General features: G+C 31.6%; 2 protein-coding genes across 2 annotated transcripts in view; one reads left to right on the top strand and one right to left on the bottom strand.

Moving 5' to 3' along the window:
• LOTGIDRAFT_233343 (hypothetical protein) overlaps nt 1-16,073 on the top strand; it is a gene marked incomplete at its 5' end in the record, with an annotated part of 37,010 nt that extends 20,937 nt beyond the window's left edge. Inside the window, 27 exons of the mRNA XM_009059174.1 lie at nt 405-566; nt 878-1,003; nt 1,264-1,535; nt 2,318-2,418; nt 2,677-2,870; nt 3,201-3,340; nt 3,744-3,900; nt 4,560-4,658; nt 4,922-5,089; nt 6,032-6,192; nt 6,623-6,776; nt 7,428-7,538; nt 8,265-8,435; nt 8,975-9,106; nt 9,637-9,747; nt 10,070-10,219; nt 10,656-10,775; nt 11,064-11,126; nt 11,458-11,592; nt 12,528-12,663; nt 12,982-13,142; nt 13,411-13,461; nt 13,937-14,008; nt 14,339-14,536; nt 14,830-14,947; nt 15,248-15,393; nt 15,881-16,073. Coding sequence (XP_009057422.1) covers nt 405-566; nt 878-1,003; nt 1,264-1,535; nt 2,318-2,418; nt 2,677-2,870; nt 3,201-3,340; nt 3,744-3,900; nt 4,560-4,658; nt 4,922-5,089; nt 6,032-6,192; nt 6,623-6,776; nt 7,428-7,538; nt 8,265-8,435; nt 8,975-9,106; nt 9,637-9,747; nt 10,070-10,219; nt 10,656-10,775; nt 11,064-11,126; nt 11,458-11,592; nt 12,528-12,663; nt 12,982-13,142; nt 13,411-13,461; nt 13,937-14,008; nt 14,339-14,536; nt 14,830-14,947; nt 15,248-15,393; nt 15,881-16,024 — 3,753 coding nt within the window. The 3' untranslated portion in view covers nt 16,025-16,073. The remainder of the gene's footprint in view (nt 1-404; nt 567-877; nt 1,004-1,263; nt 1,536-2,317; nt 2,419-2,676; nt 2,871-3,200; nt 3,341-3,743; nt 3,901-4,559; nt 4,659-4,921; nt 5,090-6,031; nt 6,193-6,622; nt 6,777-7,427; nt 7,539-8,264; nt 8,436-8,974; nt 9,107-9,636; nt 9,748-10,069; nt 10,220-10,655; nt 10,776-11,063; nt 11,127-11,457; nt 11,593-12,527; nt 12,664-12,981; nt 13,143-13,410; nt 13,462-13,936; nt 14,009-14,338; nt 14,537-14,829; nt 14,948-15,247; nt 15,394-15,880) is intronic.
• A 1,723-nt stretch (nt 16,074-17,796) lies between these two features.
• Nucleotides 17,797-19,583, bottom strand: LOTGIDRAFT_163109 (hypothetical protein; the record flags this gene model as incomplete). Its single annotated transcript, XM_009059173.1, has 2 exons — nt 17,797-18,881; nt 19,256-19,583. The coding sequence occupies 2 exons, from the start codon at nt 19,581-19,583 to the stop codon at nt 17,797-17,799; spliced, it is 1,413 nt and encodes a 470-aa protein (XP_009057421.1).
• Between the last annotated feature and the right edge of the window lie 621 nt (nt 19,584-20,204).

Genomic DNA, 20,204 nt, shown 5'->3' with positions numbered 1-20,204 from the left:
GGCCAAATCTCTTGGTATTGAGATAGGTCTTGAGTTATAAGAATAATATTCGATGTTACAGTGACCGTAAATAGAACCCATGACCCTCATTTGTTCAAAAGGCCAAGCAAATGTAAATTTTCCAACGCTCTAACCGACTGTGCTTAGTTATAATGATAATAAACTCTTTATTTTACATGGGTCAGAATTAGGCTTAATACACAAGGACATTGTTCTGTCTAACATTCAACAATATAATGAATGGTATGAAAAAAAAAAACCACAAAAAGATGTACAGGCATCATACTATAAATGTACAGGTTCTCTTGTAACTAACTGCTATGTTGTAGTGCCTTTTTCACTTCATCCTTTCAATATACTTGCCAGGTTAGTGATAACATTTATTTCTGTTTGATGTATTTCAGGAAGATGATATGTCATTAAGAGAATCAGCTGTTAATTGTATAGAAATTGTTATTAAACAGATGTCCAAATTAGAAATTGGCATCAAAGATAATTTATTTCAAGTTATCATTAAAAATCTACTGATAACTAAAATACAACAAGGCATTAATAATAAAACTGATGTAAGTATTATTCTTTCTTCTATTTGATCATAATAACAGAAAAAATGTGGAAGATGGAAAATGAAATGAAATGAATGGAGTTTTACGTCCTACTGCAAGATGGAGGGTGTGACACCAGACAGGGTTTGCTTGCTCCTCTAGACACCTGATACCACTTTTCACTATGAAATACTTTCTCATTTATGATTAATAATTTATTAATTATGAAAGGAAAATTAATAATGACTAATTAAAATTAATAATGACTAATTAAAATTAATAATGACTAATGAAAATTAATAATGACTAATGAAAATTATTTATATTCTCAGGTTGTTCATAATAAATATGTACATCTATGGTCTATATTGGTAGATGAATATCCTACTCTATCTATATGTGAAGGTTTAGATGAGCTAAAGACCTTGGGATTTTTTGATGGTATTGGACACGTTCAGGTGGGTACAGAACTATCTGAGTTGGAAGATTTTTTTAATTTTTCTTGTCAATGATATTAGCTTGTTCTTGTATTTACACTGTTTAATTATTATGCATTTATCAAACTAAAACCAGATACTTTTCACTCAATAATTGAATTTGAATTATCTTTCACATCATTATATTTGAAAGAAAAGCGTAAAAACTGTCGATATTTTATTAAACATGGAGGAAATTGTCGTAAAAATCTTTCACATATGTGTATCTTGATATTTTTCAGATGCAAAAGAGAGCTATAGCAATAAGAAGTTTAAAGAAATATCTAGAGAGTCATACACCTAACTCTGGGTTATTGAATAGTTATTTTCTACCTATAGTTAGTAGATTTGTAACTGATGAATGGTATGGTAAACAGAATGATTTAGTAGATTCCGCTATAGAGACACTTGGTAGTATAATAAAATTATTACCCTGGTCTGTCTATTATCAACAATTAAAACGATTTCTACAACTACTAGCTACTAAATTATCTCAACAAAAATTACTAGTCAGGTATGATACCAATGTTAATATATACTACTGTGCTTAACACATATTTGACATATGTGTACCAATTATTTGTGTAGTCTAAGATGGCACTTGATTGGTCAGTTCTGAACAGGTTCTCTCTGTTCCTATTCGATCTTCAGTACGAAAACGGTTACATCATAATATTTCCCCTTCTATTCCTCTTTCCACCATTTTGAATCATGTCTACATCTACTGTTTTTTCAACCCCTTTTCAACTTGTTTTTTTGAATGTCAGGCCGATTCCATGAATCTTGAACATGCATAGCCCACCAATCAAGCGCCCCCTTGAGATTATGCTGTCAATACAAGGATTCATATTTGGCTAGAAATTTGATTTTAATGAACTCAGGTCTTCTCTTGACGATGGAATCCCAGATCTCTTTCACGTTATGCCCATCTTTTTGTCTGCAACAATTGACATTGGAAAGCACGTTAAAGATCCCTCAACAGTAGGAAATCGAAAAAGAGCAGGCTAATGCGGCTGTCCTGGCAAAATTTTCCTCATTGAACCCTGCATGGCGTTACCCGTCTTCATTAGCCCACATGGTGCAGGAAAGTAGGACGTAAAACTCCATTCATTTCATTTCATTTGACATTGGAAAATGTACTGTTTTATTTAAAACTAAGACTATGTTCTTTGTAAATAGAATCAGGTAAGAACCTTGCCAGTTAAAAATTGGTGAAAGGTCGGCATGTCACTGCTTCTTTTCATTAAAAAAAAAAGCCCTGATGATTGTGTCAATTATAATGTATTGTAATTTCAGGGTTATATCAGCTTTATTGAACTCATTTCATTTTGATCTGAGTAAGTCTACATTTAAACTACCCAAAAAACCAGTTTTTGATAGAAGGAAAAAATTTAAAGGTAATTTGGTGTTTTTCTAAAAATTCTGTCTTCTTCATACAACAGATACATTACAATGTGTTTTTGCTACATGTACATCTGAATTATAGGAAAACCTGAAACATGTTGTTACTCAGAGTTGTCTGGCACGGCCTGAAACTCTGAGTAACATCGTGTTTCAAAATCTGTTTTAATATTTCTATATTGCTCTGCAATTGGTATATTGAGCACTATTTTAACAGTGGAAATATTTTATTTTTGTAATATATATATGTATAGGTAAATATAAAGGTAAAGAAGAAGTGAAGAATGAAGAAGAGGAAGAGGAAGAAGAAGATGAGTTTACTCTTCCTGTAGATACTAGTGTTAAAAAGGGTCAGATGGAAGCATGTAGTGAAGAATTGGCTACCAAAATACATGAAACTCTTGTTCATGAAACTATACCTTGGCTCCATAAACTTATTACACAAAAGGTCTGTAGTATGTTGTTAATTGCTAAAAAAAAAACCATCAAAACTTCGAAACCAGTCTCATTTATGATTCTGCGCTGTGGATTCACGAACTTTTGAGCTTACCAGAACATTTTCTGACATTATTTCAGATTTTCTTTAATATGTTGATTCGCATAATATTAGCTCAGTTTCAATTAAAATTATCCTAAAGACCCAAAGTCAAATCAAGGTCAGATAGTTTGAATATTAAATCAGACTTGACTGGTGAATATCAGGTACATCAGCAACCCTCGCTGGGTATTGTTGTCCTAGCATTAGTTTCTGATTTATATGGATATATTTCTATTCTAGGCTAAAAGTGAAGGTCAACATAGACTAGTACGTTCAGCGTTTGCAAGAGATGATGAAATATTACGAGTTCCACTTGCTCTAGCTTTAGTTCGTTTATTACAAATGTTACCACATAAAATATTAGAACTGAAATTACCAGGGTAAGAGATGTTTTGTTTATTCTATCCATATAACAAAAGATATCTAAAGTATAATCTAAACACATTGTAAAGAGGTTTACTAAATTTTTCGTGTGTATCAAGAGGGGCTGACATGGAAAAAGCATCTATTCAAACGGTCGGACAATAAACCGAGGCCCCGTGTGCTACAGACTGTGCACGTTAAAGATCCCTAGACAGTTGGAAATCGCAAAAAGAGCAAGCTAATGCCGCCGTCCTGGCAAAATTTCCCTCATCGCACCCGGCATGGCGTTGCCCGTCTTCATTAGCCCACATGGTGCAGAAAAGTAGGACGTAAAACTCCATTCATTTCATTTCATTTCTTCATTGATAAATTGAATTATTGACAAATCAAATACAATAATTCCTTACCTTATAATTACAGGGTTATATTGAGAATTTGTTTATTCTTAAAATCAAGAGCGAAAGAAATTCGAGAAAATGCTCGCTCTACACTCAGTAAAATCTGTGTTGTATTGGGCCCCAAATATTTCCCTTTTATATTAAAACAGATGAAATCAGTGTTAGTGAAGGGTTATCAGGTATGTAGACTTTGCTTACTAACTAAGGTTGGGCTTGATTGTTGGGTTCTGAACAGGTTCCATCTGTTCCACTTCTGCCCTCAATCACAATCAAAATTTTCCATCTATTTCATTTTCCACCATTTTTATACGCCCACATCTCTCTATGTGGACGTATATTGTCGGCACCCCTGTTGGTCGGTCCGTCGGCCAGTCTGTCCGTCTACATTTGCTTGTAAACGCTCTAGATTTTTTGATGGAATCAAATGAAATTCGGTATGTGTATACATATTCATAAAACGAAGATCAAGTTTGAATTTGAGCTATTTTCGACCGTAAGAAGCAGAGTTATTGCCCTTGCCCCAAAATCTTGCATATGCTATTACTCTCTAAGTTTTCAACCGATTTTGATGAAACTAAAAATGAATGTTTCGTTTTTACCATCCGCATGCCGTGGTGGGCGTAAATGGCTGTGGTCCACTATCTTAATTCTATCTGCACAGACAATTTTTTTGACACACATAGAATGCATTCTGAACTCTGTTCCAACTTGTTTTATTGTATGTTCTGTTGATTCTATAAATCCTGAATGTGCAGGACTCACTAATCTAGTGGCCCCTCTAGCTGGCCTAGACAACTTATGCGCAATTTCACTTATCATATTCTTTCTGTTTGTATAGGTTCATATATTGTGTTATTCTGTACATACACTATTAGTTCATATGGTAACTAAATTAAAACCAGGAGATTTAGATTCATCATTAAGATTATTATCAGATGTAAGTATGTTTTTAATATTTCTACTTCAAATGCCTAAAAGAATTAAAAGTTCCTTAAAAATGGTTAAACAAATCACATTTGTTTTTTTAGGATGAATTTTCAAAAGTCTTTACTTTATCTGGTAGAGTCTATGTATAAAGTGTATGGGTTATGGGCCATAATTTATGGCACCCACTAGCATTTAGTTAATTCTTCAATAGCCCAATAAAAAGCATAAAGACAGGATTTTTTTCATTTAAATTTTATTTTGTTATATTGGTAGATATTTATAGAGGAAATGTTTGGTAAGGTAGCAGAAGAGAAAGAAGTAGAAGCTATAACCAATCAAATGATAGAAGCTAAGAATAAGAAGGGACCTGAGGCGTATTTTCTTATTTCACAATATATAAAGGCCTCTTCTTTAACTCAGTTATTACAACCTTTCAAAGAGGTATTGTGTTTGTGTACTTATTCTATTATATTATTTGCCTCTTGTATTATTCCGTGGCTCAGTGAGTTAGACGCTTGCTCGCTAACCTAAAGGTCCAGGGTTCAATCGAGAATAAAAGAACCTTCGGATTTTTCAACCCGGATTCCCCCTGTCAGTGATGCAGGTACGAGGGGCTGACATGGAAAAAGCGTCTAGTCGTTCGGATGGGACAATAAACCGAGGCCCCGTGTGCTACAGGCTGTGCACGTTAAAGATCCCTGGACAGTTGGAAATCGAAGAAGAGCAGGCTAATGCCGCTGTCCTGGCAAAATTTTCCTCATTGCACCCTGCATGGCGTTGCCCGTCTTCATTAGCCCACATGGTGCAGAAAAGTAGGACGTAAAACTCCATTCATTTCATTTCATTTTCTTGTATTATTCTGAAATGATTATGAAAGGGGTTCAGGTATAGATTGAGATTTCTAAATACCATCAGTTTTTCAACCCCGCTCAGTGATCCAGATGGTAGGAGATGGTATTGAAAAAATGGGGACAGTAAACCAAGGCCCTGTGTGCTACACGCTGTGCAATTATTTCCTGCACAGTTCCCTCATTGCACACTGCGTGGCATTGCTTGTTTTCCCATTTAGTTGCTGCAGATCAATTCATTTCATTTCTTGTATCATTCAAACTTGTGCTTAATTTTACTATCAGTTATTTCCTTTGCTCTTTTCAGAAGACAAAATTAAATGTAGTTTGTCTAAGCAATGATCCAATTCCCTTTTAGACAAAAATATATCGTCTTTAACCTTTCAATATGATCTTTCATTTTAATGGGCCAACTAAAAAGTGGGTCATATCCTCTAGGTCAGTACACTACAGCCTTTCCAAACAAAGATCTACATATGAGATGAAATTTTGAAGTTGCAAGTTATACTTGATGTCCATGTTTATGTATTTGTAGAAAGCACAAACTACATCATCTTATAAAACAGCACAGAAAGTTTCTGAAGTTTTACAGAGAATATCAATGGGACTTTTATTAAATAATGAAATAGATATGAAAACATTATTAATATTTATACATTCAATTACTGAAGAGAATTTACATCTAACATATAAACAGTAAGTTATTCATTGATGTCAAGCTATTATCAAATTTGTCTTATACCTTGACTGTAATAGATATAAAAAAAAATATTAATATTTATACACTCAATTAGTAATTACTGAGGAGAATTTAGATCTAACATATTAACAGTAAGTTATTAATTGATGTCAAGCTATTATCAAATTTGTCTTATACCTTGACTGCAATAGATTAGTAATTAGTAATTACTGAGGAGAATTTACATCTAACATATTAACAGTAAGTTATTGATTAAGTAATAAATACAGTTGATACTAACTTCACAATGCCAAGCTATTACGAAAATTGTCTTATACCTTGACTGTAATAGCCATCTTTCTTGTATCACAGAATGCAGCTATTTGATTGAATCATCATAGCCAATCATAGTCAAATGTTATAAATTACGTGATTGTTTTTTTTAAGGTCTGAAAAAAAGGCAGAAGACACCTCTGAAATTCAAGAAAGCAGAAGACCTGAGAGTTGTCTTCTCTTACCACCATCAGTGCCTCATGGTATCACTAAACCTAAAATACATAAGAATGCCAATATTCATATAATTGTTGAATTTGGTCTAAGCGTAAGTTTTTTCATACAAATTTTTATACGCCCACATCTCCCTATGTGCATGTATATTGTCGGCACCCCTGTGCGTCCGTCAGTTGGTCAGTCGGTCGGACCGTCTGTCAACATTTGCTTGTAAACGCTCTAAAAACTAGAGTTTTTGATGGAATCAAATGAAATTCGGTATGTGTATACATATTCATAAAACGAAGATTAAGTTCGAATTTGAGCTATTTTCGAACGTTAGAAGCAGAGTTATTGCCCTTGCCCCAAAATCTTGAATATTTACCATCCGCATGCCATGGTGGGCGTATATGGCTGTTGTCCACTATCTTTTGTATTAGGATTAAGAACTAATTAAGTAACTCGCATTGATCATACATTGACAGATAGACACTGTTTTTCAAAATCGCTATCAAGAAGTCGCTTCTAAAAACCTAATTCAAAATTGGCATCACATTCTTTAGCTGATCTATTAGCTTTAAGCTCTTGACAAAAGCAAATGAGGCCTACTTACCCTTATGGAACACCTAATGTCAACATGGTGTTTGTTGACAACCCTTAAAATGAGCCAAGAGCTAATTGTGTTTATTTGGCATGTTTCTATCAGTATTGACTCACACGAAATATTCAGTTCATGAGGTAAAATGTAAATTTCTCATTTTAGATATTGGTGAATTGTCTGAAGAAATTAGATCATAATAACAAAGAACATTTAGAGATGTTAGATCCATTTGTAAATATTATATCTCAATCTCTATTCTCTACTCATATATTGGTTAGTAAATTTATATATACAAATCTTGAATCCATATTGTGTTTTAATACATTGCATTATAATATTCAACTTAATTGATATATGTATATTTGGGTCTTAGACATATATACTGTGAATAAAGATTACTAAGTTTCTTGGGCTTTTTTTGATACAAAATTCATAGATTATGATTTCAGCTTTCTTCATGTGAAAAGAACATTGAAAATTTGACTTTTCATTCAAAAGTTGTGAATATAGTTGTATTATATTATTTAAATTCAATTATGGTTTGGCCATAGATTAACTTCTATCATATTCTAGGCATTTGGTTTATATTGAAAATCTTAGCATAGCATAACTGATTTGCAAATGAAAATTCTAAGTTTGGACCATATTAAGGGACAGTTGTGCCATTCTTTTTGACCAATCAAACTTTAGTCTCAGATAGAGGAATTTTTTAGCTAAGTCAATCAGTAATAGTGTTCAAAGCTCGCCGTCGAAATTTGAGCTTTCAAATCCATGTGTGTCCAGAATTATCTGCGTTTTAATGTTAAAATGACAACCCGCCATTTTAAGATGCTCTGTGATATATATGAAAGACGTATATAGAAATAGTGAGTAAAATTCCTATTTTTAAAGGAATTATGCGATTTTCATACTTTCAGGAATCAAATCAACCCCCAAAATGGCATGTGTTATTTCCAATACATTATAAATTTATTTATTGTAATGATTATATTTTAACAGATAAATACCTACAGTTTAAGATGTCTGACCTATCTATTACATTTCAATTTACCCACATTAAAACTAACTATTACCAAAATAGCTAATGGAATGTTTATTCTATTAAAAAATTATGCTTCTGCTGGGGCTGCTCGTGGTAAAAATACAGAACTTGTCAATGTTTGTTTTAAGGTGAGTCGACATAATACTGTATTTATACATCATATATTTATATAGTTTAAAATTGGTCTTATAGAGCTCAATTTCAGCTATCCACATCACTTTTCATAACGAAAATCTGATTTCCAGTTTTCCTGTCAATAGCTTTTGGCCACTTCCATAACATTCTCATAGGAAGTTATGACAAATAAAATCATGACATTGGTTAAATTAGAGTCTTGATAACAACTCAATAGACTCTGAAGTCTAAATTTCAATGTTATTTTATCATTTATGTGCTTCTTTTCTGCTCCAGCTAATGAATTGTACAATGAGGGGAACTTTGCCATTAGAGCACATTAACCTTTACTTTTATGTTGTTCACATGAATGTGCAAAGTCTGCAACTAACAAGGCCTTTGTTTATTATCTTTATTTTCTGTCCAATCTCAACGTTTTTTCCATACACCTATCACCTAATTCTCTTTATGTAATTTTTGTTTAAAGTACATATTGATAAATTGGATATATATATTGCTAACAAAATTCTTACATTTTCCTTGATATTAACAGGCTGTTACAGTATTAGTAAGAGATGTACCCTATTATAAAATAGATGATGATCAGTTACATGTTTTATTATCATTCTGTGAAGAAGATGTACTGGATTATAACAGACAATCTACAGCTTTCACTTTATTAAAGGTAAATTATCACTCAATACTGTTATTTTTTCAGATTAGGCTTTTGAGTCTAATAGATTTTAGTGAAATAAAAAAAAATGTTTGCAACTTGGAGTAAGTATAAATGTAGACAACGCCATACACAAATTTTAACCACAGGTACTTGTGGACAGGATAGGCTTTGGTGAAGTATTTAATCCTGTTTGCATGTTCATGTGGTTTTAACAAGCCAATCTACCAGCTGGTCCTAGTCATACCCCCGTATTTTTAGTTAACAGAACTAATGAGGAAAAATGAATAATTTAAGGTCACCAGACTTTCATATTATGTCCAATTTAGATTAGAACTCATAATCGCCATTTTTATACACCTTCATAAAGAAGATTAACAATCATTTCTTGTAAGCCATATTTAAATTTCATGTGTCAAATAACTTTATTTAGTATATATTGTTGTGATTTCATATCATGTATAAAATAATTAGATGTAAGTAGAGAAATTCACTGAAGTGCAAATTGTTGATGTATTTATATATTGTATGGTTTGTTGTAGGCTATATTATCTAGAAAAATAAATATAGATGAACTACATGAGTTAATGAATAAAATAAAAGAAATGAGTATAACATCTGATATTGGTAACACCAGAGTTCAAAGTAGACAGGTAATTATCATAGTACTATTACCAAGTCATCTTCTGAAATTAGTATTCCTTGGGTTTATGATATTGATTTAGTGCCTAATGGCTCAATTTGCAATTTCAATCTTTAGGGGTGCTTGGAAAGTAACAAGTTACTATTCAACAGAAGGCACAGGTTTAAAACGTTCATTGTTCAGTGTACAGTGTTCATTACATTACAAGACTATGAAAACTTCAGTGTCAAGCAGAATTGTTAGAAAACTTTACATAGTTTTTACAAATTACAATTTACTTCAGTGTAAGCACCTGATCTTCTTGAAATACACGCACCATAATTTCATTTCAGCTGTTTCTACAATATATGTTAGATTATCCCCTTGGTAAACAAATCATCAAGTTTGTAGAGTATTTCATAGCTCAATTACAATATGACCGTGAAATGGGAAGAGAATCAGCATTAGAGATGGTAGCATCTATTATTACTAAATTTCCTAAAGTAAGTACTAGTCTATTGTTTTCTTTAACCCCTGCCAGATGTGTGTTTGTCACTTGGCAATGTATTGCAATAAATTATAAATCTTCAGGTTTTTCACACCAGATTTCCACCAGTCAGTTATGCAAGTTGGATTGACTAAGATGGAAAATGCGTCCAGTAGTTTGGATGGAACAAAAAACACAGTCCTGTGTACTACAGTCTGTGCACTTCATAGATCCTTCAACAGTTGGAATAATAAAAAAAAATAGATAATGTTGCTGCCCTTGAAATATTTCTTCATTGCATTCTTAATTGGTGTTTGCCTGTCCTTATAAGCTCAAACAGGTGCACTGGTAGTTCCTGTCAGTGTTAAAAGAGTTAATGGTGACTGTGTTATATTAAGGCTACATGTACACATCTTATTGTATTAACACATTATTGTTTTTTTTTGTTACAGAAATTTGTAAATGAACACTGTCAGTTGATATTTATATCTATATCAGCTGTATTAGTTAATGATGAATCAGAGAAATGTAGAAAGTTAACTGCTTTATGTCTGAAAATATTGATAAAAGAGGTAATGTTACTATTATTGATATCATCATTTTTTCAATCATCATCATCATTGTCGAAACCATCAATTATCATCATAGTCATTATCATCGTTTCACTCATCATTATTGTTCACACATCTTTGTATCATCATTGTTTCAGTCATGATAATCGTGATTGTTTCACTCATCATCATCATCATCATTTTTTCACTCATCATCATCATCATCGTCATCATCATTGTTTCTTGAATAAACTTTATGCTGGAATACTTTGTGAAATGCATGTAGTTTGAAAAATTATTATTTTTCAGGTCAATGAAAAGAACAGAAATGAAATGTTTAGTTTATGTATAACATGGTTGAAAGATAAAAAAGTTAGTATTTAATATTGTCTCAAAAATTAATTGCATTTGAGTCAAGTGAGATGTATTAAAGTATATGAAAATGGTTTGATGCATACATCAGAGGTTAAATATTAGAGAGAAACTCTATCATCTGTTTTAGGAATTGATCAAAACTTATGAAATTTGGACTTATTGAAATTGATTTGTATTAATGATTGAGCTTGTGTGCTCATTAAGCAAACTTGAATATATATTTTAATTTTTTTGTTTGTGTAACCTTTTTGAGAAGACCATTTGAAAATCCATGCCAACTTACTGAAATCTTTGAAGATAATACATGTATTTGATATTTTTACTTTAGGTGAGTCATAAATCACTAGCAGCTCAGTTAATAGGATTATTTGTAGAGGTTGAGAAAGAAGATTTTAATCAACGTTTACCAACTATCTTATCATTAATCAGTCAGCAATTAAAATCAAATACCAGCATTAAACAGGTAAGATCTTATTAAGGGAGGGTGTTCAAGACTGACTGACTACATTCTAAGTTTGAACTCTTTGAACTACAATGCAAGGTCCTGTTTCTCGGAAAGTCGTGTTGTATTTTTTAGTGTAAGATGACACAGTTATGATAATATTGCTAACATCTTTGGAGAAACAGGGGCCAGGAGCATTGAATTCAGAGTAAAAGATACCATTGTATGAATGTTTTTAAAAAAAATGTCATGGTTAAGCTGAAAATATGTTCAGAGATGGTTGAGATGTACTATTTTGATCTAACATTGACCCTTTTAATGAAATAACCCTTGAACCAGCAGGCTTATATTCTCATCAAATAAGTCACCCTTCCTACATTTATATCATTAATCAATTCGACCAATCAGAGAATGTGTCACATTTGGTGCATAGGAAAAATGTATGTAGCTATTATGTAAGGCAACCTCTCCTGAATTACTTTTGCATGATATTTAGTTTCAATTGATATTATAATTGGTTAAGTTGGTATAACTAAATCCAGAACTAAAAGATAGTGGACCACAGCCATATACGCCCACAACGGCACGCGGATGGTAAATATTCAAGATTTTGGGGCAAGGGCAATAACTCTGCTTCTAACAGTCGAAAATAGCGAACTTGATCTTCGTTTTATGAATATGTATACACATACCGAATTTCATTTGATTCCATCAAAAAATCTAGTTTTTAGAGCCTTTACAAGCAAATGTTCACGGACAGATGGAAGGGGTGCCAACAATATACGTCCACATAGAGAGATGTGGGCGTATAAATAATGCATGGATGAAAACATTCTTGCTTAATCAAGGGTTAAATGTTAAATCGGCTTGTACTTCCTTTATAGATCATAATAGGTATTTACTAATTGTATGTTAAAGGTACAGTATATATGTTATATTGATGTGTTATATTACAGGGAATATCAGATGATGATATAAAAGAGACTGATAGTTATATCTATAAATTACTCAATACATTAGTTAAAATACTACAAATATTACCTGATATTGTTAAAGAAGATCAGTGGCAATCAGAGTTTAATTCTATATGGGGTAAATACACATTGGAATATTATACAAACACCTTCACCTTTACATTGCATACATTTATTGGCAGACCTTACTCACCCATTTCTTCATCATTTCTTCGACATTTATTCTTTCCAAGTTGAACCATTGGACTAAGAATCGCTTAAGTATCCAAACCATAGGGTTTACGGGATTATTTTTCTTGCTTAGATGATCACAACCTTTCTTGCATCAAAATAATTAAATCTATTTTTTTTTCTGTTATTACTATTCCTGAGTATATTCCATTAGACTTAAAAGATAAAAGACAATTTTCAATGTAAATTGTCTATTTTATTGTAGAAAGTGTAGAGAGTTATTTAGAATATCCACATCATTGGGTGAGATTAGTATCGTGTCAGTTATTTGGTGTATTGTTTAGTTGTTGGACACCAGAAGACCTAGCTAGTATGATAGACAAACAGTCTGGTGATAGTTATATCACATTAGACACAGAAAATAAGGTATGTTTGCTTGAAATTAAGATTAACGTGTATGCGTCCACAATTCTTGTATACATGATAGAGACTTCAGTTTTTATCTGATCTTCATGAAACTTCGTATGCATGTATATATTGATGCGATCTGCATCAAGTTAGAATTTAGTAATAATCAGTGGATCGGTTTTTGAATTATTGCCCTTGACTGACAGCTGATTTTTTTATTTATTGTGTAGATAATAAATCTGTTGTGTTATTTTGTAGATAATAAATCTGTTGTGTTATTTTGTAGATAATAAATCTGTTGTGGTTTTTTGTAGATAATAAATGTTGTGTTTATATTGTAGGTAATATATCTGGTGTATTTATTTTGTAGATAATACATCTGTTGTGTTATTTTGTAGATAATAAATCTGTTGTGTTTATTTTGTAGATAATAAATCTGTTGTGTTTATATTGTAGGTCATAAATATGTTGTGTTTATAGTGTACATAATAAATCTGTTGTGTTATTTTGTAGATAATATATATGTTGTGTTTATATTGTAGATAATAAATTTGTTGTGTTATTTTGTAGATAATAAATATGTTGTGTTTATATTGTAGATAAGAAATCTGTAGATAATATATATGTTGTGTTTATATTGTAGATAATAAATCTGTTGTGTTTATTTTGTAGATAATAAATCTGTTGTTTATTTTGTAGATAATAAATCCGTTGTTTTTAATCTGTTGTGTTTATTTTGTAGATAATAAATCTGTTGTTTATTTTGTAGATAATAAATCTGTTGTTTATAATCTGTTGTGTTTATTTTGTAGATAATAAATCTGGTGTGTTTATTTTGTAATTTGATGAGATCAGAATATTTAGATGATGATTTATTAAATCAGGTTAGTGCTATAATATTTCTAGTCATCATTCTGGTTTAAAGAATGAAATGATAAATCACCATCAGATGAGGAACATTGTACCATAAAATCATCAGACTTCTGGGAGCAAATAAAGTCAGGGAATTTGCAAGTTCAACCAATTATTTTCTTTGACTAGCTATATGTGAAAGGTTCTTGAATATTCATTAATAAAAAGTATATTTGTCAGTACTCTAATGTTTTTATTTGATTAGCATAAGTAATGATGAGCTTCTGTATCTATTTTGTTTTCATATATACATTTTATATCAGTAGAACTTGTTATTAAATACATTTTACTTCCCTTTATAGATTATCAAGAATCAGTTGTATATTGGTAAAATATTAAAATATATTAACACAGAAGAGATGAGTGCTCAAAAGAATGATGATGATGATGATGATTCTGGAAATGATGAACCTGAGTTGACGTTAAAATGGCTCCATGTTAAAATGATACACGAAGCCAATGAAGAAATTGCAAATAAATTTAGTAAAGATACATTCAAGGTAAATAGATGCTTTTTTGAAAATCTGTATTGCTATGTCAGCCATTCTCTGCCACCCAAAGTAACTTCTTAGTAATCACATGAACAACTCATAGTGACAAAAACTGAATAATCAGGAACAGATCAATGCAAAGAGGTTTGACTAAAACCAGCTGGTTGACAAGATAATTATGAAAATCGGTAATTATCTTGGTTAAATATGAATAATTTTTTTTGTGTGTACATGAAGTGTCATAATGATATTAAATACAACTGTTGAGATGTAAAATGCTATATGTGTGTGTTGTATTACAGCGTGTTGGTGTATTAAAATGGATTGGTGGTATGATATCTACAGTCACTTCACAACAATTATCAGTGATATTACCAGTCATAATGCCTTTATTACATAGAGAGTCTACTATAGGATCAGGTGAATTATAGATTATATATCTATTATAGATTATATATCTAGCTCTTCATGCACTAGGTCATTAAAATACTTGTCCAAGCTAAAGTTTCTGTGATATTATTATATATTGAGAACACTACATATGGTGCTACTTGGAATTCATTTTATTTCATTTCTTCAAAATGTAAATTTTGTCACTATCATCACTATACAGTATCAAAAAAATACACATATACATACGGACATATTAAATCAGTATAACAAGATTTTAAAAAGAGAAGAAATTATAGAAAATAATAGCTAATTATTCTGAATTTTCAGATGAAGAATTAAAGAAATTAGCTGATGAAATATTAGATATGATTAAAAAGAAAGTTCCTATTGAACAGTTTTCACGAGTATTTTCCTTTGTCAATAATAAAAGAACTGATAGAAGATTAGAAAGAAAGAGAAAGAGAGCTGTTCAGGTAATCCTTATAACTATGATTTTGTATGGACATTAGGAATCCTGGTGATAATATATTTTGACAAGTGTAACTTTGGTTTTTTGCTGTAAGCTCTTTATCTAAAGTTGTATTAGTTTTTTTTGTGTATTCATACATCATAGATGTTTATATGTTTGAGTGGTCCTTTTCTCAATCTATCCATCATAAATATCTGCTGAATGATTTGGAAGTTGACAAGCAATTCTTGAGTTACTGCCCTTGACTTAAGATATAACCTCTATGTTCAAGTGATGGTTGCTCAGGTTACCGTCATAGATTCATGATTAAATCAGATTTTAAATCATTCCAAATTGAATATAATTATTATGAGCAATTTCTAAAAGATAATTTATAATAGGTTACTGTTCATGTACATGAAAGATAAAAGGATTGTTTAGAGGTTTTGTATTGGGGACACTGATAGCATCAATTTGCACCATTCCATTCCAATATAAACTTTAAATTTCAGATGATAACTAATCCAGCTCAAGCTACAGCCAAGAAAATTCAAGATAATGTACAAAGAAAACTAGCTAAAAGAAAACATACATCAGTCAGTCGTTATAATACATTAAAACAACCATCCAAGGCTAAGAAATTTAAAAGAAAATGAAGTTTTTGCTCGTATGATCAGGATTTGTATATTAAAAGATTAAATAGATATATTGCTTTTTCACTCTCTGTCAAGCTCATCTCATATGTAATCATTCTCAGTTTAAAAAAATTCCCAGTGTCTCATTATTGGCTATTAAGAAAGAAAACCTTCACAAATTAACAATAAAGACTTTATCTTTATTTGTGAACTATTTTACAGCACTGGTATGATATTGCACATTTTACCACTGACATTAAAGAAAACAAATCCGCTATACAATAGCTTTTATCTTGAAAAAATCTCAATTTGAGATTTTGAAAAAGAAATGGTTACAGTTCAATTTAAGTGGTATCCCATAGCATTTTGCGATTCCAAACGACACCTTTTGCAATATTTAACCAAATCTAAAGATATATAGCAAATCTACGAACTAACATCATTGACCAGATCTTTTTGAAGTACTTGAACATTTTAAATTGATAGAAATGATTGCAGTTGACAATAAGATGAGAATAAGATTGTCAAATTGATTAAAAACCACCTATGATTTTTCTTACGACAGATTGAATAGAATTTTGAACTTGTTTGACTTATTGCTTATATCCAATTTAAATTATAGAAGTCATCGTTAATTTGATGATCTGCAGAATACTTTTAATTGCGAATGGACCAGGTAAGGCGTCAAGTGAGGGATTATCAATTTAGTATAGAAGAAGTGCATTGTGTGTATAGACCTGTACCAAGTGTGTTTGCTACTTTCATTTTCTACTGCACTAATCATCCTGCACTTTATCTTGACTATTCACATTTTTATTGTGAAAACAGGCTTTTAAAAAAGAAAAACAATTAAACTAAATATAATTTACATAATATCACAGGTAAGGCTTGCCTTCATTAAATAAGTCTAAGCAATAGAACAAAATATTGAAGTACCTTCTTAAAGGTGTGGTACTTACCAGCTTTATATAAACAGGTTGACGAAACTATGTATGGTTCTTACGTGGAAATAAAGCCCAAAACCAAATTGAGAAAAATAAGATTCTAAAAGAATGATTACCATACAAAATATACATCATAATCACAGGTGACTAAAAACGTAATTCAATCAAATAAATTAAAAGATCTTATAACAATATTTATATCATATAAACAAAATATACTAACAATATTAGGATAGAACAACAAAAGAGCTCTGAAATAGAAAATGCTCAAATTTTGTATAAGACAGCTTCAAGAAAACTGAATGAAATTTAAGGAAGTTTATAACATTTTCATTATTTCAGAATAAGGACCATTACTGTTTCTTACAATAAGAAATCATTCAAATTGAACTATATCTTCATAATATATAATCTGATACCAACTAAATATCATCACAAAGAAGAAGTAAGCAAATAGACCAACAGTTCTGACAATATACCAGTATATGTCCACATAAAGAGAGACAAGCATAGGTGTGTATATCAAAAAAGATGGCATTTCAATCTGAATATACAATTTTATTTTTGTTGTTCCATCCTAAATAATATGATTATTTTCACTTTCTATGAAATTGGACAAGTTTATCATTTGATTGTAATAAAATCCGTTGTAAATTTGTCATAAAAAATTGACAGTAACTTTAGTAAGACACCATTAAGCCAAATGCACTTTTATTTTTGTAAATATGCAAATGTATTAGAATTATTCGATACTGTAACCACCATAACCTATGAGAATTGAGACAATTTGTCTGAATAAAAAGTGAAAATAATCCAATTTCTTTAATAATTGTATGAAATTCATTTTCATCATAAATCATCTTCTTCACTATTTAAAACAATAACTCTATCACGATTTGTTTTATTCAAAACTTGTAACGAGGAACTCTCTAATGTGGAGATTAAAAACTGATCAACAGTTCTTTCAGTACATTCTGCTATAAAACGTATAAATGGACGTATATCACCATTATTAGCAGTGTCTATAAACTCATAATATCTTTGTCTATCCTGAACTTCTATAGAAACTGGAGGAAAACCAGCCTGCATGAGAATTAAATTCATTAACAACCTTGAAGTGCGTCCATTTCCATCGTAGAAAGGATGAATTATAACTAACTTATAATGTGCTAAAGCAGCAAGTTCTATGGGATGTAAACTTAGCGTTTCTTCAGAATTCAACCATTCTAGAAACTGGTCCATTAAAATATCCAAATCTTCTGGAGGTGGAGGAGTAAAATCACCTACAAAGACTTGAGTTTTCCTATATCGTCCTGCTTCTGTGGGATCCACAAATCCTAAAACTCTTCTATGGATTTCTAATAGATTATCAACAGTTAACTGTCCTATGGCACCTAATAATGTACTATTTACAAATCTCAAGGCAGCGTCTAGACCTAGCACTTCATTCTGTTCAGCTAAACTTTTCCCACCAATGGCGATCCGAGTTTCAACAATAGATCTAGTTTGAGACAGAGTTAATGTATTTCCTTCAATAGCATTAGTATGATAGATATGAGAGAAATAAGCTTCTTGCTTCATTCTTCTCAATCCGGGATGATTTGAGGGCACTTTATACAAACGGTCTCTTTTTTTATCAATTCTATTAAATCGCTTTTGGTCAATTTCTTCTACAATGGGCTTAGTTCTCTCTGTATTTTCCAAGGCTTGTTTATGTTTAGGACTAACTATTAAGGCCCTATTATACATCATATCAGCCGTCACAATATCTGATTCATGTTGTTCTACTAATTCACCATATGCTATCAATATGTCTGCATGGAACGGATCTAATTTGATTGCATGCTGTAGTACTTTCAATGCCTTTTCATTTTTATTCTGTTCTTTTAATTCTAAAGCTATGTGAAGAGCTGCAACAGCTTCTTTCTTTACATCTGAAACATACAATCATAAAATTAATCAGTGTCATTGACAGAGAACCCAGAAAGAAATTAAATAGTCCTAAATGATGCTGGTAGTGTAACTTGGATATTTAATAATTTAAACCTGTCAGCTTTTCACTATAGTGAAAGATTTATGTACGGTACAGGTTTTTAATTGATTAATTTAAAGATACTTAGGGGAGTAAACCACTTGAGGAAGAAACTGAAAAGGGGGGAGGGGGGCGAGTCACACTACATGCCATAATTTAAAATGCCATTATTTATATTAATGGTGGTAATGTTGCTCCTTGTGACTTACTAAATAAATTGTCATAGAAAGGACTTTTTCTAACTAGGATCGGACAGTAGACTTAACAATCACATACCTGCATTAATTGGAACATGATGCCTTATTCTACGAGCTAAAGAAGTGTCTCCATGATATGGAATAAATGGACTGGCTTGTGCTGGGTTTCGTAATCCAAGCAGACCAATCCCGATTCCCGTACTTTCGACAACATTTTGAAAGTTTTTCAGTGGCAGCCATGTCTGGAATCCACGAAAAAAGTTAGACCATAAAATAAGAAAAAGTAGAAATACAACACTAATCAAAAGATATTTTGGAATTACGAATTCTGACTTTTTATACATCATAACTTTAGAAATAACATTTTTGACGTTTCTTTGCTTTTGACACGAAAACAATGCCGCCATCTTGTTTCCGGTAGATCATTCGGGCCACCTCGGCTTTTATTATCAGTTCTGTTCGATTCGACCTTATCTTTAAAAATAAATTCATTTTTCACGCCAAGTTTCATCAAAATTTGAAAAAATGGATAGTAGGCTTGACTTTTTTCTTTTTTGAATGAAGTGAAGCACAGCTTCTGCGGTATATCCTCACTATGGGTCCCAAAGCAGGTGTTTATGTGTCCCCTTGAGCTAGGCTGCTCCTGTTTGGCTGAATTGGGTGGAGGGTGATAACATGTCGACAGTATAAAGATCTCGATTTTGCTAACTTGTAAGTGGTTGTATCAATCAATTCGTGTGTAATATTTCCCAAAGACTTGAAAGAATGTCATTGCTTGTTGCTGCAAAGTGTCTCTTCGGGAAAAAACGTTTTTACCCAAGCCTCGCTAAAGTTTAAGCGTTGACCATTCCAGTGGCCGTCACTAGCCGTCACGTGTTGAAATAATTATATAAACACATGAATTAGTGTTAAGCTAAATCGACGGATTTCATATGTAAGCTAGGCCTTGCTACGACCTACGTAGGCCCTATGCATTTATAACTTAGAGCTAGTTATTTTCTCTGAAAATGAAATGGTCACACTACGCC

Source organism: Lottia gigantea, assembly GCF_000327385.1.
Source record: "Lottia gigantea unplaced genomic scaffold LOTGIsca_38, whole genome shotgun sequence".
NCBI classification, from domain to species: Eukaryota; Metazoa; Mollusca; class Gastropoda; family Lottiidae; genus Lottia; species Lottia gigantea.
This window is presented reverse-complemented; position numbering and strand designations above follow the sequence as displayed.